General features: G+C 32.6%; 1 protein-coding gene across 11 annotated transcripts in view; it reads left to right on the top strand.

The window, feature by feature from the left end:
• Positions 1 to 25,074, top strand: part of NBEA (neurobeachin) — a 689,863-nt gene that overhangs the window by 248,322 nt on the left and 416,467 nt on the right. For 10 of the 11 annotated variants that reach the window (XM_040448178.1, XM_040448180.1, XM_040448182.1 and 7 more), the window contains 3 exons: positions 4,727 to 5,165; positions 16,540 to 16,694; positions 18,938 to 19,064. In XM_040448178.1, the coding sequence (XP_040304112.1) occupies positions 4,727 to 5,165; positions 16,540 to 16,694; positions 18,938 to 19,064 (721 nt within the window). The remainder of the gene's footprint in view (positions 1 to 4,726; positions 5,166 to 16,539; positions 16,695 to 18,937; positions 19,065 to 25,074) is intronic. The other variant, XM_040448181.1, reaches the window with a different exon arrangement.

Consider the following 25,074-nt stretch of genomic DNA (forward strand, 5'->3'; position numbering starts at 1 on the left):
CGGAACTATAATTTTGTCTGTTATGGGTATATTCATTCATATGGGTAATATGGATTCTTAAAGTTGTATTCTTATACGATTAGTGTAACCAAAAATTGAATCACATATAAAGAATTGCAAAAATTACTTAATGCCTTGCAGTAAAATGAATAATAATGATTTTTAAATCTTTTTGTATATAGCTGGCCTTTTTCTTCCTTGGAGTTTAGGTTAATTTTTGCATAACTTGGCATTTCGGGATTTAATATGAACAAAATGTACAACGTAGTTATATGCAGTTTTTTATGTTTTATGTTAAATTACTCTAATGTGACTTAGTTTGCTTTGAGCAAACAATGTTAATATAATTTTTAGTGCTACACTAACAAGGAGCTGTGTCTTCCTTTCATGTTATTTCTCTTTTTTTAAGTTGATTTATTTTAGACAGAGAGTGTTAGCAGAGGAGGAGGGAAGGGAGAGAGAGAAAGGAGAGAGAGAGAGAGAGAGAATGAGAATCCCAAGCAGGCTCTGTACTGTCAGCCCAGGGCCGGGACATGGGGCTCAAACTCACAAAACAGATGATGACCTGAGTTGAAACCAAGAGTTGGACACTTAACTAAGTCACCCATGTGCCTCTCATGTTGTTTCTTTATTTAAGTAGTTTGGAAAATAGCCATTTGAATAACCTAATAGGGAAGACATATTGAAACACTTTATAAATCGCTCTAAAATGAAATTTTTGGAGAAAAGAATGTGATAATTGAGGTCCCCATATTAGAAATCATGTCATTTGCTGAAGTTAACCCTATATGTTTCCTAAAATTCATTAGGTTCAATGGAAAACAGTAAGTAAAAGAGGCATCTGGCATCCAACCACCCATTTCAGATAAGGTTAAGAACACTCAGGCCAATCATATTTCTTGTTTGGTGTACTAACGTGGCCTCTTGCTGCAGAGACTGATAAAGAATAATTGAAAAATTACAAGTCTACTGTCATTGATCTAACCGGCGAAGATGCAATCTTTTGTACTTTCTCTGTTGTTCATGCTTAACATCCTATTGAAGTCACTTGGGTTAAATCCTCAAAGTACTTTGGTTTCCCAGAGAAGCATTCTGGAAATGCATAAGCTATCTAAGTAGAAGTTGATGTTATCAACTAAGAGCATGCTCTGTAAAAGATGTTAATGCATAATTGGAAATTAAAATAGGCTTTTTCACTACTAATCTGTTTTTTATTTGCACTTACTATTATAAAATTTTCCATTAGTGTTTATGCTACATAATTTGATGACAAAGTATGCTTTATACAGTTTATTTATTTTAATGGAATTCTTATTGAAATATCAAAATTACTGCTTCATTTTTAAATCATTAGTTTATCAGACACAGTAAAAAAATTATTACTGTGTAAATATTTTGGTGAGTCATTTGAAAATATTTAAATATTCAATTTTTTAAATGTTTACTTATCTTTAAGGGAGAGATCTCAAGTGGGGGAGGGGCAGAAAGAGAGGGTGACAGAGGATCTGAAGTGGGCTCCATGCTGACATCAGCAAGCTGGATGCAGGACTTGAACCCACAAACCCTGAGATCATGACCTGAGCTGAAGTTGGATGCTCAACTGACTGAGCCACCCAGGCACCTCTCAATATTCAGTTTTAGTAAACTTAACTGTGTTTTGTAATGGAGAGATCAACATTTATATTTGAGTACCAAGTATCTATTTAGTGAGTTATAGATTTTCATTGTTCCTTGAGAGTCAGTTCAACAGAAAGGCAAAAATTGCATAGTTGGTGGAAAAATCTTTTAAATGATATCTTGTAGACACTAAGTCTAAGACTTTATCTACTTACATATTTTGTTTGTAGCAAAATGCTTGTATTTCAAGTTCATATAACTTGAGAAGTTTACATTTTTGTGTAGCTCTTAATATAAAACACACCATAAATAAAGGTACTGAGACATCACATTATGATAAACTCAGACTCTAAGCTAAACCTATAAAGTAGGTAAATTCAAACTAAGAACTAGACTTGACTATCTGCCTTTTGAGAATTAAATTCTGGAAGAAGCTCATGCTGGTAACCATGCCACTGTGATTTATTGTTAATGTTAGAGTTCTTATTTTGTTTCTGCATTTACATTTTCTGTCCTGTTGCCATAGAGACTTCACTACTACTATTTAATTTTCTGATTTTTCTGCCACAATTGTTTTCACTGCCAAATAATGTGAATTAAATAAATTCAGTAGTACGTTTAATAGTAACTTCCTTAGAGTTGTTTTCTCATTTTTTATTCCTAGGTTTTTTTCATGAAGTTTTAAAGTTTCAATTATCATTTTAGTTTGAGTAATCCCAAAATATATGGCTATATCTCTTTTTACCTAACGGGTATAAATATTATAGAGATTCTGTATTCAATTGATTTCAATATTTATTAAATTTCTGAACAAACTTGCTAATCCTTTGCTTCCTTCCTCACTTAGTGACATTCTCCATTCTTCTTTTTCTTAAACTAGGTATTCCAGAAGCATCTTTGTTCTTTCCCTTCTTTCTTATTCTCAATGCTATTATTCTGATTTAAGTCTTAATTTTCTGTCACAGAGTTTTATTAAAAAAAGATGCCAAACTCTAACCTTACTTCTTACCTTTTCCTTCTCTAGTGCTTTGCCAATAGTATTATTAAAATTATAGGGGCGCCTGGGTGGCGCAGTCGGTTAAGCGTCCGACTTCAGCCAGGTCACGATCTCGCGGTCCGTGAGTTCGAGCCCCGCGTCGGGATCTGGGCTGATGGCTCAGAGCCTGGAGCCTGTTTCCGATTCTGTGTCTCCCTCTCTCTCTGCCCCTGCCCCGTTCATGCTCTGTCTCTCTCTGGCCCAAAAATAAATAAACGTTGAAAAAAAAATTAAAAAAAAAATTGTATTTCTTCTCAAAACTTTCATGTAGTTATCTTAAATTTTTAGTCTTGTAACAAAGAAGAGTAGGTCTACACTGTTTTTCATGTTGGTCATCCAGTGTTTGAATATTATTGTCATGTTCGACGATTAGTCTTTTCTTCTTTAAATTTGGACTCCTTTGACCAAACAAATAAACCTATTTAATAAATATGGGGGAAACTACAATAAAACACTGAAATGTGAGAGATGTACATTTTTAGGCAATTTAAATGAATAGTATATATTAAGTTGAATAATATGAAGATGTTATATTTATAAAGTAATGTACATATCTAATACAATTTGAGTAAAAAAGGCGTTTTCTTTCTTTTGAAAACTTGACAAAATTATTCTGAAATCTGGAAAAATCAATAAATTCATCTCAGTAAATGTGGATGTCATGATATTAATCTACATTTAAGAAATTAGCAAAAATGGAGTCTAAGAATTAAGCCCTGTTGCCAGAAAAATCCCTTCACATTGTATTTTATCCTTTAGCATGTTTTCTCATTGAACAAATTAGGATCCCACCCAGAAAGTAGTATCATCGAAACATTTCTATGTGCTTTTACAAGAGACTTCACCAAAGATTTTGTGAGATGTCTTATTGAAATCAAAATAGCCTGTTCCCTGTTGAGCATTCTCCTGATTTTCTGTTTTTAAATAATCTTTCAAAACACAGAAACAAACAACCAAAACAACAAAACTCTAAGGGTAGTTTTATAGAATTTACAGATGTTCATTTTGAAGAGATCTTAGAAATAGTCTGCCCTTCTTATTTTACAATGAATAAACTTATAAATATAAGTCTGAGTAATACAAGTAGCCAACAATTTACTAAGTATCTACTTTATATGGGAACTGCAAATAATTTACCTATGTATCTTATTTTCTTCTTCAACATGACTTTATTAAGACCTATTATTCCTGTTATACCTAGATTATATCAATTTTTCAAGGTCACCATGTAGAATTTAATAACATTTTATTATGTGTGGAACTCCATTATATTAACATTTGTATAATGACATTTGATAGGCATTTAATATTTTAAAGATGGTTTTCTATTTTAATTGGTAATATCATATATGTATTTCACACCTGTATATATTTTATCTGCTGTAGTTTTCATAAATTGAAATTTATATTTATTCACAAAAAATGAATATGAGTATTCCAAAATAATTGTTCTTAAAGGCACATATAGGCTAAATTCTTGCGGAGCATTATTTTCTTACTAAAGTATTTATCCTTTTGAAATTATTATTTGGCATACTTTTTGCTATTGACTTCAGAATTTTAGTATAATATGTGTGTGATTTTAAATATAATTTAAAAATAATATCTTAAATTGGTTTAAATATTTCAGTTAGATATTATATTATTGGTTATTGAAGTGCCAAAAAGGTATACAATGACTTCATATTTTTAAAGATAACATTAGGGAAGCATAAGAATGTCTCGTCTCATTGGTAGCTAACACTGAAAGGCTGGAGGGGAATTTCATATTATTTGTAAGCTGCTATAAGAAATTGTTGTGGGTACTATTTCTCTGTGCTTTTAAAGAAATCAATTTTGAAATGCCAAGTGGCTTATAAAAGAAACAGGGTTCTGCTATGCTTCTTGAACAAAATGACAGGTGTACATGGATGATATGTTTTAATCCAGTAGTTGTTATGCACCTCCACTTAGCAGACTTTTTGTGTCTCACAGGCTTTATATTCTTTATTCTAATATGTGAGAATATTTTATTAAATATGCTGGATTTTCGCTTGTGAAGCTTTTTGTTTAAACCAGTTTCTTTTATTACAGAAACACCTGCTACATTTCCAGACACTATAAAGGAAAAAGAAACACCAACCCCTGGTGAAGATATTCAGCTAGAAAGTTCTATTCCACATACAGATTCGGGAATCGGAGAGGAGCAAGTGGCTAGCATCCTGAATGGGGCAGAATTAGAGCCCGGCACAGGCCCTGATGCCATGAGTGAGCTGTTATCCACTTTGTCATCAGAAGTGAAAAAATCACAGGAAAGCTTAACGGAGAACCCCAGTGAACTGTTGAAACCTGCACCATCCATATCTAGCATTAGTCAAACCAAAGGCATCAATGTCAAGGAAATACTGAAAAGTCTTGTGGCTGCCCCAGTCGAAATTGCAGAATGTGGCCCTGAACCTATCCCATATCCAGATCCAGCATTGAAGAGAGAAGCGCAAGCTATTCTTCCTATGCAGTTTCATTCCTTTGACAGGTAGGTACTTAACTGATTATTCACAGGATTCTAAATAAGGACTTCATTAATTGAAAACTATTTGGACGATCTTGAAAACCTTATATTTAGTAATGTAAATTCTGACTGTATAGAATATCAAAGCGCTAGGCCAACCAGATTGATCTCATACATAGTAAGGCATTTAATAATACATCTCTAAAAAGGAGTTTTAATATGATATGCAGGACAGCGCATTAAATTAGAAATAGGGAGGGGTGCCTGGGGGGCTCACTGGGTTAAACATCCGACTTTGGCTCAGGTCATGGGTTCACGCCCCATGTCCAGCTCTATGCTGACAGCGAGGGGCCTGGAGCCTGCTTCTGATGGATTCTGTGTCTCCCTGTCTCTCTCTGCCCCTCCCCCGCTCACACTCTGTCTCTCTCAAAAATAAATAAATATTAAAAAAAATTTTTTTAATTGCAAATAGGGAAATCCAGATTCTGATTCCATCATCAAGTGACTACACTGTATTGAGGAAATGATTTTATCTTTTTGGACTTAATTGTTTCATAGACAAAAGGTGGAAGGGATACGCCATATCTCTCCAAGGTCTAGTCTGGCTCTGAAATTCCTTTATCATAGTTCTGAAAACTGTAATAATTATTGGAGATTAAATAGCTTCAAGTAATAAAATTCAAATTTGAGTTTTAAATGCAAGTATATGGAAAAAATTTAAAATATTCATTATCACCTTCGTTATGTAATTTTCAGGATAAATGTAACATGGTCCATATATCTACATTCAATCATACAAGGCATTTTTAGTTGGGAACAACGAATTTTTTTTTCTGTTCCACTATATATGTCATTAAAATGATAGTTCACAAGCAGGATAAAACATTTTAGAACCAAAGAATTTGTTGATGTAATTTATCCTACTATTTAATAACTCATGCAGTATTAGAAAAATATTTTAGAATGGTCATAATTACTAACAATAGTACTTAAATTTGATACTGGGATGGATGCATATTTACATATCAGCATATAAACTAAAGAATGTGTTTACCATCTGAATTAAGTTGTTTTTGATGTTAAAAACACTCCTCCCCCCCCAAATCTATATATGTGTGTGAGATGATTGGTAAACAGTTGTTTTTTGTTTTAGAAAAGATCAAGTTAGGAAATCAAATGTTTCTTAAACTGGAATGTCAGAAGTAAATATATAGTCAAAATATAATACCTCTTATGTATTACTTTTTCCAAAATAGCCAAAGTGCTTTGTGCAAATTTGAGATAGTAATTTTTTGGTGTTTAGGGGGCAGAGGTGTGGCAGTAAAGCCATTTGCAGTTAAGACAAATTATCTTTCTCATATATAAATATAACGTAAACTTTACCTTTAAACATTTTAACCACTGTTGTATAGATATTTCTTGAAAATTTACTATGAAAATGTAAATAGCATTAGTCATCATGACATATAAAGATGGGTAAAGACAGTGTTGTCTACATTGAAATTACAGAATAGTAAATGGAGATGAAATGTTTGCAAGAAAAATTGTCATACAAGATAAAGTGTGTTGAGTGTCAGAATTTTTAGTAAACTAAAAAAGGGGGGCTATAAAATGTAGGAAATATTTTTTAATGGTTTGTGTTAATATTATATTTGGATGTTCATTCATATAGTTCCTTGGATGTTCCTTATGCCATTTCATATTGATATCCTCTATTTCGCCTATTTAGTTTATGCTCCCAGTTTATATAGTGTATGTGTGTTTATGAGTATATGTAAACATATGCATGTAAGTATCTGTAATTGTATACATCTATAAAATTGTTACAACTTAATTTAGGGTTATAAAAATTTTGTGTTCCGCTTTTAAATTATATATTTAACTTTTCTTAAAATACAAAACAGTAAGTACAGAGAATTATTGTGATTTACATAAGAGAATCCAATGAAATAAAAATTAATTTAAATATTTTTGTTTTAATTTGGATTATTGTTAGAACAGTTTTTTCATTAAAACTTAACAGAGCTATCACTTGAGTGCCAATATTCTCAGCTATTCAGAATTTATTACACTTTTGTGAGTATGGTTTTAAAAAAATAGAACTTTCCATTTGTTCTTGGTAGCATTTGTGCAAAGTGCAATGGGAGTGGAATCATTATTCTAAATTGCATAAGTAGAAATGAAATCGAGGCACACAAAGCATATTTCAATTCTTTTTAGGAAAAGGGTCTCTAGTGTAGTTAATATATGCAGTAGCTCAAGTACTATCAAATGTAAATGATGAGGTGATATTGATGAAAGGAGGGGATTGAGGTCTCAGGGGGCGCTGATGACGGATTGAACAGAAGCGGCCTTGCACTGCACGTAACTCAAGTCTGTCGTCTTCACTGCTCAAAGCCATAATGGGAGGTGGCAGTCTGAAATGAGTTGCCACGGCAAAGAGTATTATTTTTGAAATGCTTTCACACAAATCACTAGGCCCTGCATACAACTTAGTTTCATGCTTTAATGTCATCAGGAGGCACAAATTGGTGTGTCTAATTGTTTGCCACCTGCCAGCAAAATGAGCTGCCAGCCAGCCAGACGGGTTTGATTGTCTGTCAGCCATTCAATAGATTGAGAGTGACAACATCAAAAATTTTACTTCAAACTCTAGAGCTTTGAGCAGCTTTTCAGAGACATCATCCCCACAAGTGCTTCTGGACAACTGCATTTTTCAATTATATTTCCAATATATTGCTACCATTTGCCTTATCTGTCTTAAGGTACCTATAATTATATTATGAAGTATATAAACATATTTCTGAAGCACTAAAGTCTGAAATCCAAGTTATAACATGTCTTTTAACATCAGATTGAATTCCTTGAAAATAGGATCCAAGATGACAGGCCTTAGAAGCAAAGTCCTGAATACTACCAGTTTCAAACACAGAATTATCATGGGTCTTACCCTACCAATAATGTGTTTTTCATTTTTATCTTTAGTTGGAAAATAGCTATAGACTCAGTTGCTCGTTTCTTTGTAACTAGATCATACTTCCTAATAACACTGTGTAATCCCAGTGGAGATCACCTAGGATTTTACTTTTGTTAGCCAATAGTTTTTTGGTTTTATTGCAAACATGCTAACAATGTATTCCTTATACTCATTCTATACTGTAAATTTGAGAATAGCTTCCTAAAACTGATGTAATTTGAGTTATATTAACTTATGTTCCACATGGGGTGTTTCTCCCCACTTGGGATGTAGCATTTATGAATTTCAGTTGTGAATTTTATACTATTGTTTTCTTTAGGTAGATTACAACATCAAATTTTAGAAACATTTAGATTTACCTAACATAAAACATTTTCTGTCAGTATTATTTTACCAGATTGTATTATGAGATATTATATAAATATTCTTATCTATGTATCTGGAAAGTGCTGATTCTTTTTCTCTCATTTCTTCCAGTCATCATCTGTGCACATTTACGTATATGTCGGATTATACACTTGAGTGGCCCTAGCAAATGTGTATCTATGAATTGTAAAGCACTAAAACTGCTAGAGATTCTCTAGTACTGTTTTATAGTGAAGAAATACTATGTATATGGAGGAAATACGATTATGAAATGACAACATTATCATGGTTTTATTTCTAACAGAAGTGCTTTAATAATCATAGAACACACAAGTCAAGTTACAAAGTTCTCCAACAATAGTGTCTCTTTTGATAGATCTAAATATAGATCTGTAGTCATAAAACATTCTAGCTGAGCTGTATTTCTTCCGCATTAGTGCCTGTGTAACTTTTAGGTTGGGGTAATGCTTTTCTCTAAAACCACCGATTAAGCTTTATCCTATCTTTTATGTTAAAATGTAATTTTGTATATCCACATGATTTTAATCTTTTGAGAACTTAGTATATATCTGTGATTTAGATCAGTCTTAATTCCCCAGGGATTTCTAAGATTATTTTTCCCCCTCTAAGTTGGACAAAAGACACACACACACACACACACACACACACACACACACACACACATACACATACACACACACACACACACAAAGGCAGAGGACAATATGCTTCTCCATACATTTTAACTGTTACTATGTTTTAGAAAATTGTTTTATGCCTAGGATATCACATAAAACTTACAATTGTATTACTTCTCTAACAAACATTGATCTTACATGTTTATATTTCATCCCTTTTGATTGTATAATCCCACTTATGTTTGAATTACTAGGTTGGGTAAGTTTGGGCAAACGAGTCTGTATATTTTCTCCCTAAAACTTTCAATTTCCTTGCTTTCAAGTGTTTTATTCTGTGAAAAAGAAAATCTCTAAAATACAAATTAAAAAAAGCAAGATCGATAGCCTTCATATTATTAAACCTAAAGTACAAGGTGAGGCCAGCTATTTTCTCGCTAGCTTTGTAAAATTAACCTTTTTAACATTAGTGCTAAAGATGACAGTTTAGGAAAGATAATAAAAAATATGTTTGCTAGACATGATGGGATCTTCCTAAATTGGTTTAAATTTATAAGAAATTGTAATCACTGCTGAGGACTTCAATTTCTGTTCCTATAGTCTCCTAATTTTTGTGAAGTGTTTTGCTTGTATCACTTAAAAGATGAACAAGTAATTTTAAGCCAAATTGATTAAAAGTCTGCCAGCCTTTACATTTTGAAGTTTCTGTGTTATCTAGCTACTGAAATTCCAGCTTTTATTATTCTCCAAGTGTCCTGGGTATGTTATTTTAAGGCCAAGTGCTAGAAGATGCAGTTTTGACCGAGCATGATTATATCCTAATATCCCCAATGTTGTTGCTTTTGTCTCCTCTGGCATTTACACAGACAATTCAGTGAACTGAAAAAAGTATCTCTCTTTAAAGGGTAGGTTAATGGAATACTCAATTATTTCTTATACACATTTTTTCATTGGAATTCTAAATATTTTATACAATAGAGGCATATAAAGCATGAAAATATCATAGCAGTAACCTTGTGATTTCTGATGAGCTACAGTAAATTGTAATATTGCCCTAAAATCAGTAGTAAATTGTTTTTTTCCTAAGCTTCAGCTTTCTCTTTCAAGATAAATGTTCAACATTTATATAAGCCTTGTTAGGGAAGAGTGTTAATCTTAAACTTAGGGAAACTGGGTATTAATAATCAATCTGTTTGTAATTAGTTGTGTGATGTGACTTTTATTCTCTTTGGTTCTCTGGGACTCAGTACCTCAGCATGTAAAATGATGCATTATTTCTTTGAAAAATCCCATAAATTTCCAAAATCCTATAATAAATGATGACCTTGTAATAGTCTCACAAAAAGTAGCAGGTACTTATTGTTGACTTTGGTTAAAGACTTGAATCCTAGAAAAGATAGGACATGTCCATTCCCAAAGCTATCACCTCACTTTAGGCCCTCAGTATCTCTCAAAAGTGGATTCTTTCTCTTACCGCCTAACCGGCCTCACGATTTCCAGGTGCCCTTCCACTTTCCAATGTATTTTCCACAATTATGCCAGACTCAGTTTCCTTAAATGAAAAACTGACTAAAAATTCTGAAATAATTTTTACTTATCACAAAATAAAAGGTGAACTTCTTAGTTTGGAATGTCCTCACATTTTACTAGTCATAAGATCTGTTTTTTAGTCTGCTTAGTCTACTATGTTTTTTCCTATCTCTTTGCCTCTCTAAAGTTTTACTATTGAATTTTTCTCCTCTTGGCTAATTCCCATTGATACTTTTAGCTTCAGCTCACTGTTCTATGATAATGTACATACTTTAGTTCCTGAAAGATCCTGTGCATAACTGATCAGAGCAACTAATGAAATATATTGCACAGTTGATTTGTTTTCTTGTATTTCCTCCAAGTATCTCTAAGGCATGGGTTATGTCTTACTTTCTTTTTATCCTTCAAGCTTGTCAGTGAAGTATTCCTTTAACCTGTCAGTGCTCAGTAAGTGTAAAAGAGAAGGGAAAGGGAGCAGAAGAAAGAAAGGGATCCTTGTAGGGTGCCACAAATGATTATAAAACCAATTTGCCTTGATGAGTCACTGTTGAAAATCCCTTATCTTCACTACGTCACTTTATACATAGGATACATTTTGAAGTATACTGATAAGGTAGTAACCTTTTTACAAAATTCACAGAACTGATTAATGGGTACCCCAAGATTCTGTCCTTGAACTATTTCTCCTATCCATTTGCACTCATTTCTTTGGTGATTTCATTCACTTTCCTGGCATTAAATAGAATATGCGCTGATGATTCTGAAATTTATGTCTCACCCTAGTCGTCTCTCCTAAACTAGAGACTTAGCTCTCCAGTTGCTTATTCAGCATCACTATTTGGGTGACTAATAACTGCTCCAACCGTATTTGTCCCTATCTTAGCGAATGGCAGCTCTTCCCTTCATGTTGCTTAAGGAAAAAACTCTTTACATCATCTTTTCTCTCACACCCAATCCAGTCTTCTGCAAATCCTGTTTGCTCTGCTTTCTTAATATAGTCAAAATTTGCTTTTTCACCACTTTTATTTTGCCATTCTGATCCTAACTACCATCATTTCTTGCTTGATTATTATAGTAAACCCCTAAGTAAGTCTTCCTCCACTTGCCACTCCCTTTAAGTTTATTCTCAATACAACAGCCAGGATGGTCCTGCTTAATCTAAGATCATATTTTCTCCTTGTTCATAAGCTTTCAAAGGCTTCTGATCCCACTCTGAGAAAACCCCGATGTCTTTACAGTGGACTACAGGGACCCATGATCTGAGCCCCTTTTACTTCTCTAGTCTCATCTCTTAATAAGTCTCCACATCTTCTAGATTCACACTAGCCTTCTTCCTGCTCTCTTTGCCTGTGACACTTTTATTCTCTTCCCTGAATGTCTTCATAGTTTGCTCCTTCCCCCTTCAGTGTTTCCTGAAATGCTACTTTATTTAGTGAGTCCTTTCTTAGCCACCCTTCTAGTAATTCTCCTTATTTCTGTCTACGTTTTATTGTTTTCACAGCATATACTGTTTACTATATTTCCCATATGCTATATTTACTCCCATATACTATATTTACTCATTCATGTTATTGTATCTTCTCTCTCTCCCTATTGGAATGTAAGTTCCATGAAGGCAGAGATTTTGTCTCTTCTATATATCACTATATCTAAGAATTTAGAACCACCTCTCATGCATCATAGTGCTCAATACAATAAATATTTGTTTAATGAAAGAATGCATGAATCGTAGGTCACACCCCCAAATCTTTGCATTTGGGATAGGATGAATTCAAAGACAGAAAAATTTACACTTATATGTGTTATATATCACTCAGTGTATTACAAAACATAGTTAACCCCTCAATGGAATATTTTGTTGAAGTGAGTTAGACTGAATAATTTCTTGGCTTGTGCTATTTTGATGATAACCTTTACAATCTTGGAATATGTGTGAGTTTTATGTAGTACAAAAAATCATCTACTTTATAGTTTGCAGTCTTAAGGTATGGAACAGAAATGTGAAATTGTGTGGAAAAACATGGAAAGAATTTTCTTAAGATAGAAAAATGCAGTTGGTAAAGTGTGTGTTGTACAGAGGATTGTAAGTATGCATCTGTGTGAATAGCAGATCTAGAAGGAAAGTGGAATATGTTAATAGTTTAGATTAATAGCTCTTGACTCTTTGTGGCTATATTTTTGAAATACAGGTAAGAATTATATGTTCACCCTATAAAAAGGGTACGCACTTCAAATTTTGTGTCTATTTAGGGTATGTATTCGGGTACCCATTAGATTCAAAATGGGTAACCCCAGTGGTTACATAGACTACTAGGGAAGCCTTTTAATGTAGGTAGAACTGGTTAACATGTTGAGTAATAATGTGATGAAAATTTTGTAAGAGCTGAAAATGTCAGTTTTCACATATAAGTAATTGCAAATTTATAATATTCCAAAAAATGAATGTGTTATGAACACATTGATAAGTGTACAGTTTCAAATTATTTGTCAAAATAGATTGTTAGGACAGAGAATGGTTTGAGGTATTAAGGAATGGGTAGTGTCGATGAAGAAATTATATTAAGAATAAGAATGTACAGTACTCTGATTCTAGTAAACAATCCGGCCATTATAATCAATGGAGAAATAGTGGACTGCTTAAAGTTGTAGGCTGAGAAAGAGGAATTAGTCAAATCCAGTGTCCCACCTCTCTCATCACAGCCCTGGTGACATCATCATCCTAGTCATGAACACATCAGTAGTTGGAAATGGAAGCTCATAAAATTTCCTAGAGATTCTTCCTCCTGTTGGCCTTAATTTGATATGGAGATATATAGGTGTTTCCTCTTTTATCCTTTGCATATACACATAGGATATATATGAAATATGTATGTGTGTGTGTATAAAACATTCCTTCAGGTTTTTAAAAATTGGTGTAATTTTTTTATACCTTTTCACTATTATTTTCTAGTTTCTCAGCCTTCCCTCACATGACTTATTTTCTAGATCTGCTGTCATCCTAACTATTCTCTTATGGACATGATGCTGTTTATCATTATTCTTGAAATATGATACCTAAAACAGCACCTAGGGTTTTGTTTATGAGGTCTGACAATCACAAAGCATATGCTTCTTTCATATTGCCTACTGTTGCTGATGCAGACCCAGACTGCATCAGCACTTTGGGGAGCCATAGCAATACTAACGATAGCTAAAATGTATTGATCACTTATGATATTTCAGGCAAAGTGCTAAATATTTTATATGTATTATATTCTTTTATCTTTTTTAACAATATTATGAAGTACAAACAATCATGAGTCTCATTTTAAAGGTGAGGAGAATGGAGCATAGAGAGATTTACTTGCCTAATACCACACGGCTAGTAATTGTTGGAGGTAGAATTCTAACTCAGGTCTGTAGGTCATTAAAAAATGGGTTTTTAGTCACTCACTGTGCTACTATATTTATATGTTGCACTAGCAGACTTTACTGTGAATGAATGGAGGCTTTTATGGTTTTCAGGGTTTTTGTAGTTTGGCATTAATGTTGTTTGCATTTTTTTACAAGCCATCACTACAGGTTGTTGAGATTAAATTTTTTTCCTTTGTTCATATAACTAATTTTTCTCAATATATTTTGAATAGTCTCAGCACTTGACAAGATGCCTATTAGTAGTCTGTTGTAGAGTTTTTGCCCAAAGTTGGTAATGACCTATTAAGTGAGAATTTTTGGTAATAGCTTTCCTATGATCTACAGATCTGTCTCACAACACTATAAACCAGCCTGTGTTTCTTAGTTTATCCCCAGGGATTTTAATGAGTTGTAGAAAAAAGGTATTCTAGTTACTAATGACTTTTTTCAAATCAAGAATTGATTTGGATAGCCAGTGAAATAGTGCATCTCAACATTAGTTTAGGAGTTTAGAGAAGAGTTTTGATGATAAACCCAAAATACTAGTTTGTTTGTTTTTTTTCTATTCATAGATGAGTATAACTTGATACCTTATATGATGTAGGCAGAGAATTATTTCACTTTACCCAATGGTAATAATTACTAACATCTATAAGACATCTTATACTTGAAAAACCCTTTTAAATATATTCTAATTTAATTTCCCCAGTTATAGGTAAATGGCATTCATCTTGCCATTTTTGCAATAAGAAACTGAAATTTAAAATCACACAACATGGGGCGCCTGGGTGGCGCAGTCGGTTAAGCGGCCGACTTCAGCCAGGTCACGATCTCGCGGTCTGTGAGTTCGAGCCCCGCGTCAGGCTCTGGGCTGATGCCTCAGAGCCTAGAGCCTGTTTCCGATTCTGTGTCTCCCTCTCTCTCTGCCCCTCCCCCATTCATGCTCTGTCTCTCTCTGTCCCAAAAATAAATAAATGTTGAAAAAAAAAATTAAAAAAAAAATAAATAAAATCACACAACTTGAGAGTGATTTAGATCTCAAGACTTAGTCTTCTCGCTCCACATCCTGTATTCTTTCCATAATGTTAAACTGCTTCTCAGTGTTGTAAATGAAGGCATTAGATGAGGAATGGCCAGTGAAGGAGTTGAAAACATAAAGTGTGCCTTTGGTAATTAAATACGATATAATTGAGAGTTCAAGGTTGAGTCTAATGAATTAGACTCCACCCATAAAAAGAAAAGAAGAAAAAATCCAGAAAGATAATGAAGAAATTTTTGACACAGTAAAATTATTTAAGATTATAATACTTTTCGTCACAAAAATGTTTTAAGTACTCCTAAAATTGATAGTAATAATTCTTATAAATTTATATTTTTAACATTGAAGAAATCCTTAAAGACATCAACATAAGTGTTTCTATGAAAAAAAGTTATTAAGGAAATTTAAGCCATAGACTTACTAGAGAATGAGCCATTGATATAATTTCTTTTAAGTAGAGATTTTTAATGGGAAAATTAAAAAAAATAAATGTATATAGGTACATTAAAAAGAACTGGTTTAGATTGAAGAATTTTGTACTGTCAATCACTAGCTATCAAAGCATTACATTTGAGCTGACAACATCTTATACATCCACTTTCTAGATGAAAAGTTCAATGATGGTTGAGTAACCCTGGTAAGTATTTTTTCTATGAAACCTCAGTGTTATAAACTTTGAGAAGAATGAAGTTTCAGTACTTGGAAATAAAGATATTTATTTTGCTAGATAGTTTATCTTTTTAAATGACTGTTATTTATTATTTAAGGTTAACACAATGTCAAGTTCAGAAATTTTTTTGTGAAATTCATCTAAATATGCTAAAAAAAACATGGGAAACTCCTGTGTTCAAAATGTCAAGGCCTAAAATCTTTAACTGAGTGTCTTATGTATCATCTTAGTTCCTTTTCATTATAACAACTGTGAAAAACAACTAACTTTTTTTCAGAAAAATAAAGTATAATTTTACTATGCCGTTAGATGTTACTCAGTATTCCTTGGTTCATTTTTAGGTTTACTATGAAGAAGCTTCAGAATTTGGCTTTCAGAAGGTTTTTTTATGTTTTTATGACAACTTTACACATGGAGAATATAGTACAGATAAGAAGGATATTTTATGCATATTTTCCAAAAAAAATCCCCTGCGTATGCAAAATATTCTAACTTGAGCACACATTTTTCCAGTTTTTCCAGATTCATGATTATAGCCAATGCCATCTTAAGAAAGGTTTGCAGACTCCAGATTCTACATAAATATTTGCCAAATGAATTAAAGTCAACACACTTCACAGTATATCCTAATGTTCATAACCTTTTCACCATTGAAATTGGGCTCAGAAGTTAAAGAAAAAGAAAGAAAAGACAATTGAATGGTGACTATATATATAATCTGCCACAGCAAGTTTGGATTTCATCTTGAGCGTTGTGTTTGTTATTTTCCATCACTTCTTTCTTTGCAGGAGTGTCGTGGTGCCTGTTAAGAAACCACCTCCCGGTAGTTTGGCTGTAACCACTGTGGGAGCCACTGCTGCTGGAAGTGGGCTGACAACAGGCAGTACCTCCAATATATTTGCTGCTACTGGAGCTACACCAAAAAGTATGATTAATACAACAGGTATTGTCCTTATATATTTTTGTGATACCTCATCTTTTTCTTTCTGTTTTCTAGATCTTCATTTTTCTGCTTATTTGATCTTAAAAAATTAAAATACCCTGATCATTTAAGATAATCATAGTCTTTAAGAAGGTTCTACTTTTTGTTACTACCTTTCAGAATTTGTACTTCTAAGACATATTTTTCAGTGGTCATTTTAGAGGGCACTGTTGGTTTTTGTTTTGAGTCTTCTCAAAACACAGTGCTATTTACTTTCAAAGTTAAATCAGATTGGTCAAAGGTATTTGGGGAGCAAAACCAAAAGATGATTTGAATGCTGAAGTTTGATATGTAAAAATTAGTAAATGTATCAAGAAGATCACTAAATACGTTAGTAACAGAAAATAAATTCAGTGACGTTTACTGGTTGAATCCTAATGTATGTTTTTTGCTAAATTCTCTAAGGAAAGGCAGAGCTCCCCGAAGAACCTTGACGATATGCAAGAGCCTCAACTTGATGGGGAAAAAAAATGCATGTGAATAAGAAACATTATTTGACATTGAGTTAATTTATATTCTTAGAATACAGTTGTATCCAATTCATTGTCCAACATTTTCCTAATGATTCTAGGAACAGAAAATTCCAAATCACTACAAATTTTAAAAGCCTGCCTAAAATAACCTTTTTTTTTTGTAAATTTCCATAAATGTTCCTGTTGATTATTAGCTAAATAAATCCTTACCCAAATCTTTGTGATTCCATTTTAGGTATTTATACAACGCAAGATGATCCCTGACTTTTCTTCCCTGACTATAGTAGCCTTCTCTTCTCCAAACTGTATAGCTTTGAACTTTTCCATCTATTATCATTACTTAGATTCTTCCCATTTTTATTAATTTCATAGCTCTTCTATGTGCTTTCTGTATCTATCTTGTTTATCATACCACCTGAGTCTGACATATCATGAACAGCACATTTTTGGGGTTGTAGTAAGTAGAATGTACTCTATCAAGCATATTTATATTAGCAAATAAACATTATTAGTGGCATTGTATTAAAGAACTTAACATCTTTGATTTATCTATATTATAAGTAAATATATATAGAGAGTATAAAGTTTTTCTGTACATTTTATAATCTTATTCTTTATACTCATTCTGCTTTCTAGAAATATGAAGAAACATATTTTTCTTTTACCAAAATATACATCAAAAAAAGGGTTGAAATTTTTTAAATATGCCAGTGTAGTAGAAAGAAGTCTACATTTGGTGTCTATTGAATAGGTCCTTATTTTTAAGAGATAGGTTAAAGGAAAATTAAATTACTTATTTTTAATCTTTGTGTGAAACAAGTTATGGTATTTTATTATAATGTCTATTTTGTGAATTAATAGATGTTGGAAATGATGGTAGAAAAAGTTTAGTGATAGCATAAAGTGTATAATATTACAATGGAAAATAAAATGTAAGTAATTAAATATTCTCCTCGGAAATATATATAGACAGACAACGCACACACATCCACATTTTGTATGCCAGCCCCTGAACTGAGCCCACTGTACAGTTTAGATTTTGGCAAATAGATGCTATACAAAGGTTGTAGCAGAAATCCCAGTAAGCAATTCAGCTTTATGGGATTAGTGTGAGATAAGATAATATTTAGGAACACTAGATGTCCCTCAACTCCACAGCTCTTTAATGTACTTACATGGTGTATTATAGAAAAGTCTGTTCCAAAGTGGCATCTTCATATCGTTGAGGAGAACTCATTATTTTAAAATCAGGTACAATTATGTTCATTATAGCCCTTCTGAAAGCAATCATTGTATCAAAGTAAGCATTTGATGCTGCAGTGCCACAAATTTATGCTCAATTTATTGTAAACTGTATCTTAGTAAACACTAAAAATTTATAATATAGAAATAAAAACATAAATTTTTCGCATCTGAATTTGAATTGTTTTATCAGCCTCATTTGATCTAAAATTATTTTCATTTGTTGGTGTCTTTTATTTATACCCCATTTGTAATATGTAGTTCTGTTAGATTAGTATACGTAAATAAACTGGATTTTAATGCAACAGCTATTGTTTATAATTATCAAAAGTTATTAGTGTACTAATGGCCAAATGATTTTTTATTTATTGAATTCTGTTTTGACATTCAGATGAGTAAATCTTCAAAATCAGATAGTAATGATATAATGAAAATGGTTTTGTTAAATAAATTTATGTTTAAGGCTAAAAATTATTATTTTGGGAACAGGTGCCGTGGATTCAGGGTCCTCCTCCTCTTCCTCCTCTTCTAGTTTTGTAAATGGTGCTACCAGCAAAAACCTTCCAGCTGTACAAACTGTCGCTCCAATGCCAGAAGATTCGGCCGAAAACATGAGGTACACATAACTATTTGTTTATACTCATCTTACAACTCCACCCCTAAACATAGTGAAACAATACACAGTAAATACAAGGGTAGAGTTAAGAATTCTTGAAAATGGTTAGTTATGAATTTTGTGACTACGTTTCATAATTGTATTGTTTTGTTATTTTTGGCTAGTTACACATTGTATCAAAAGTACTTACTACATTTCAGAGCCTAAATAGGGATCCTGAGTGACTTTCAGACATTGACTTTGCTGAATTTATAATCCATTGTCATATAACATGCTACTATTTTCAGTAATGTAAAAACATGCACAAATGGTGACATGATAAAGTTGTGCATCTTTGCTGTGGCAATGAGAAGTTTAAAATACAGACTTTCAAAATAACTCTGCAAAGTTACATGTAATATAAAATATATGTAATTGGAACTTGAATAAACATTTTCCAATTACATGTACAGTATTACATATTATATATATATTCATTTCATAAACAAATGAACAAACATTGCCTTTTTTATCATGATTAATAGATAAAAATTATTTATAGTAGCATGTCACAAAAACTCCTACAAGAGACTAGTCTACACTCTTAGAGTTAAATTGCACACACACAGGTATGTGTGTATATTGACATTTCAAATTCAAGTATGACACAAATACAGAGTGTACAAGCTCAGTGAAGCAATGAAGACACTCATGTTACCATCACCCAAGTGAAGAAGTGTAATGTTCCGGGTACCCCAGAAGCCCCACCTTGTGCTCATTCCCAGTCACGAATCTTGCTCCTCTTCAGATTCATAACCCTGACTGTTAATACCAGGTTAGCTTTGTCTTTCATGAGTTTTATGAAAATGGAATTGTAACGCATATATTCTCTTGTCTGTAGAGTCTTTTGTTCTGCATCATATTTGTGAGATTCATCCATGTTGCATGTGGCAATAGTTTGTTTATTTTTATTCCATCTTTATTCCCTTGTGGGTGGATACTATAATTTATTAATCAATTTTACTGATGATGGGCATTGGGATTTTCTAGGTTTAGGCTACGACAAATAATGCTGCTTTATACACAATAATGCTGCTTGTACATTACTCTTCGGTGTACCACACATTTGCATGCACATCTGCTGCGTAAATAATGTGGAGTAGAGTGGAGTAGTATCGGTTTTATCAGATAATGCCAGATGGTTTTCCAAAGTGGATATGAAAGTTGACTACCTCAGCAGCGTATCAGCGTTCCTGTTTCTTCCTATCTTTAACGATACTTAGTACTGTCACTCTTACATTTTAACCATTTTGGTGGAAGTATCTCCCTGTATTTATAGTTTGCATTTTCCTGTGATTCATGGGGTTAAGCAACTTCTTACGTATTTATTGGTCTTTTGGTTTTACTGTTTTGTGGTTTGCCTATTGAAATCTCTTACCCATTTTTAAAAATTGAGTTGTTTTTCTTCTTGTTATTAATTTGTAAGGCCCTGTCCCTTTGAAGATTATATGTCATTCATATATATATCTTCTTTCTGTGACTTTTCTATTCATTTATACGAGCTGTTTTGCTCCACAGAAGCTGTAATTTTACTAAAACTCAATCTGTCAACAAGTGCTTTTTCTGTTGTAGATGAAATCTTTGCCTACACTTCCCCCCACCTTATCTTTTGGCTGCTTTATTATTTTTCATATTTAGATGTATAGTCCATCCAGAATTGAGTTCTGTGTATTTAATAAGGTGGGAGTGATATGGATGTCAGGATGACCCAGCATCATTTATTGGAAAACCTCCTCTTTCTTCCCATGCTCTTCTGTTTCATCAAAAAACAAGTGCCCCTTTATGCTGGGTTCCAGTTTGCCACTCAGTTCTTTGTCTGTGTATTCTTGTGCCATTCGGTCATAGTTAGCTTTAGGTTTAATAAAGATCTTTATCTGGTTGAGTAAGATCTTCCCATCTTGTCCTTTTCTTTTTCAAGGAAGTCTGAGGTATTCTTGATACTTAGAGTTTCTATTTAAATTTTAGAATCGGTTTGTCAGTATCCATATTTTAAAAAACTTGCTGGAGTTTTGGCTAGGAATAGAATTCATAGATCTATTGCAACTATATCGATCTCTATTGCATCTACAGATCTCCGTCAATAATGAAATTTTCAGACTATGAGCATCATATATTCCATTTCTTTTTAATTTTTCTAGTAACAGTATTTACTTTTCTATGTAGAAGGCTTACATATTTCCTATTTGATTTATTCTTAGCATTTTAATATTTTGTATTTGTATTTTTTTCTCTAATTTCCAAATCAATGTTATTGAGACCATTTGTGTATGTTGTTTCAACTTTAAAAAACCTCATTCAAGTGTACCTTTTACTGAGTTTTGATTGATTTAGGTACCCATATAACCATTGCAGTCAAGAGATAAAATATATCCATCACCCCAGAAAGTTCCCTTGTGCTCCATATGTAATTCCCTCCATCTTTGCCTCAGGCAACCGTTTATGTGCTTTTTAATATTGTAACTTAAATTTGTCTTTTCTAGGGCTTCACATAGATGGAATCATGCAGAATATGCCTTTTTGTGTCTGTCTTCCTTCACTCAACTATTGAGATTCTGAGACTCATCCATGTCTTTTTGTTTATTTCTGTGGGCATTTAATAGTCAGTGGACCTTTGAGTACAAGTCTTGTATTAGACATAACGTTCTCAGGTAGACAACTAAAATTGCTGGTTGTGTAGTAAGTATATGCTTACCCTTCTAAGAAACTGCTATTTGCAAAGTGGTTGTGTCATGTTATATTCCTGTCAACAATGTATAAAAGTACCCTTTGTTCTATATTGTTGTTGACACTGGTATGGTTAATCTTTTAAATTTTATACTTTATAATGACCGGGTAAGCATATCTCATTAGGTTTTATTTTCAATTTTCTTAATGATTAATGATAGGAAGGTGTTTTGTTTTTGTTTTTTCCTGTGCTTATGGGCCATTGAAGTCTTTTGCTTTTTTAAAAAAATTTCCTTTTTGGGATATAAGACTTCTTTATATATTCTGAATATATGTCCCCTGTCAGATATATGCATTGCAAAATTTTTATGTTCCATTTTATATTTTTATTTTGTTAAAACTAGTAAGAACAGGAACTTTCTAATTTTAATAAAGTCCATTGTTTCAAAAAGTCTTTTCTATTCTGGTTTGTACTTTTGTGTCCTAAGAAATCTTTACCTTCCTGAAAGTCATGAAGACGTTCTTACAATTTCTTCTAAAAGTTTTGTAGTTTTTAGCTTTTGTGATTAGGTCTGTGATGATCCATTTTCACTTAATTTTTGTGTGTATGTTGAGATAAAAGTTGAGGTTTGTTTTTATCCATTTTTATAAATCACTGTTTCAGCACCATTGAATTACTTTGGCACACTGGTTTAAAATCATTTGCCCACCTATGCCTGAATCTATTTCTGGCCTCTGCACTGTTCCATAACCTGTATGGCTGTTCTTCTGCCAATACCTCCTGTCTTCATTTACTGGAGCTTTATAGTAAATCTTGAAAGCAGGTGGTACAGTTTTCTAGCTCTGTTCCTCTCTACATTTGCTTTGACTGTTCTAGGTTATTTGCATTTTCACATAAATGTTAGAATTTGTTTTCCAGTTTCTAACAAAACAAAACAAAACAAAACAAAACCTGCTGTAGTGTTAAGTAGGATTGTGTTGAATATTTAATTAAATTTAAGGAGAAGTGATGACTTAATATTATTGAGTCTTCCAGTCTGTGAACATTGTCTGTATCCATTCATTGAGATCTTTAATTTCTCTCAGCACCTAACTGTAGTTTTCAATCTAAAGATCTTATGTTTACTTTTTTACTTTAGATTTCCAATTTTGAGTTAGAAGCCAAGTAAAAAAGTAAATACTGTATGTTTTCATTTATACTGTATGCAAATAAATTTATCTTAACACAGTCAATTGATGATTGCCTGTGTCAGTTATACCTTAGTAGAGCTAAAAAAAGAGAAATATTTTAATTGTGTGTTGATAGTGTATAAAAAGACAATTTATTTTTGCATATTTGACCTTGTATCCTGCAGCTCTGCTTAATTCACGTAATTTTAATAGACTTTGGTAGATGGTTTAGAACTTTTGTCAGCTCAATAATTCTATCTGTAGTTTCCTTATTATTTTCTGTGTGTAAGATAGTGTTATTTGTAGCTTTAGTGATATTTATTCTTAAATGTGTAAGAATTCACCTGTGGAGCCATCTCTAAATGGAATTTTCTTTATGGAAAAGTTTTAAATTACAAATTAAGTTTCTCTAATGGGCAAGTGATTATTTCGATTTTTTGGTTTTTGGGGGGTGGATTTTTTGGCATCAGTTTTGGTCATTTGTGACTTCTAGGAATTTAGCCATTTTATCTAAGTTGTTTGATTTAGTGCCATAAAGTTTTATTTTTTTGTTATTTAAAAATATTTATAGGATCTCTAATGGTGCTCTTTCATTCCAGATTTTGTTAATTTATGGCTTTTCTCACTGTATCATTACTAGAATAGCTATTGATTGTTCAGTGTTACGATTTTTCTCAGAGATTAGCTATTAGCTTCATTAGTTTTTTTTTCTGTTTTCCATTACACTGAATTCTGGTCTTATTAATTCCTTTTCATATATTAGTAGTTTACAAGCTATGACCCATGAACTAAATTTGCCTGCCACCAGTTTCTATTAAAAATAAACTTTTATTGGTATATAGTCCTGTCTGTATATTGCCGTGATTGCTTTCACATTATAGTGGCAGTGTTAAATTGCTGTAATAGAGAAAGTATTGCCTAAATGCCAAAAATATTTACTCTCTCACCTTTTAGAGAAAACATTTGCTGACCCTTGCTTAGATCATTGATTTTAGATATCTCATTTTTTTCTAATATGAGCTTTTAAAGTCACAACTTTTCCTCTAAGGATTGTTTTAGCTTTATTATATAAATTTTCATTATAATGTTTTAATTTTCATTCAATATTTTTTCTGTGTTTACCTACAATTTAGTCTTTGACTCATAGGTGTCCAGAGGTGCATTTTGACATTGACCTTTTCTTGCTTAAACATAACGCTCTGAGATCCATCCGAGTTGTTGCATGGTTTTTTGTTTGTTTGTTTGTTTGTTTCAAATTTTTATTTAAATTCTAGTTAGTTAACATATAGTGTAATATTGGTTTCAGGAGTAGAATTTAGTGATTCATCACTTACATATAATACCCTGTGCTCAAAACAAGTGCTCTCCTTTAATATCCTTCACCAATTTAGCCCATTTGCCATCCACGTCCCCTCCAGCAACCCTCAGTTTGTTCTCTGTATTTAAGAGTCTTATTGTTTACCTCCTTCTCTTTTTTCCCTTCCCCTGTGTTCATTTGTTTTGTTTCTTAAATTTCACATATGAGTGAGCACGCATGATATTTGTCTTTTTCTGACTGACTTATTTCACTTAGCATAATATAGTCTAGCTCCATCCATGTTGTTGTTAATGGCAAAATTGCATTATTTTTGATAGCAGTAATATTCCATTGTATCTGTATACCACCTCATCTTTATCCATTCATCACTCAATGGACATTTGGGCTCTTTCCATAATTTGGCTATTGTTGATAATGCTGCTGTGAACATCAGGGTGCATGTGTGCTTTGAATCAGTATTTTTGTATTCTTTGGGTAGGTATCTAGTAGTGCAATTGCCAGGTCATAGTGTAGTTCTATTTTTAACTTTTTGGGGAGTCCCCATAGTGTTTTCCACAGTGGCTGCACCAATTTGCATTCCTACCAGCAGTGTTGCACATTTTAATAGTTTTCTTCCATTTGTATTTCTTTTTTTTTCTTTTTTTTTCTTTTTTTTTTTTCATTTGTATTTCTTAGTAGTATTCCATGGTATGCATATATGACAGTTCATTCAACTATTCACCCACTAAAGGGCATTTAGTTTTTTTCTAGTTTTTGGCTTTTATGAAAAAAGATGTAGTGAACATTTGTTTTTACGTAAGTATATGTTTTCATTTCTCT

This window comes from Herpailurus yagouaroundi, unplaced genomic scaffold (assembly GCF_014898765.1).
Source record: "Herpailurus yagouaroundi ecotype Mexico unplaced genomic scaffold, PumYag 197, whole genome shotgun sequence".
NCBI classification, from domain to species: domain Eukaryota; kingdom Metazoa; phylum Chordata; class Mammalia; order Carnivora; family Felidae; genus Herpailurus; species Herpailurus yagouaroundi.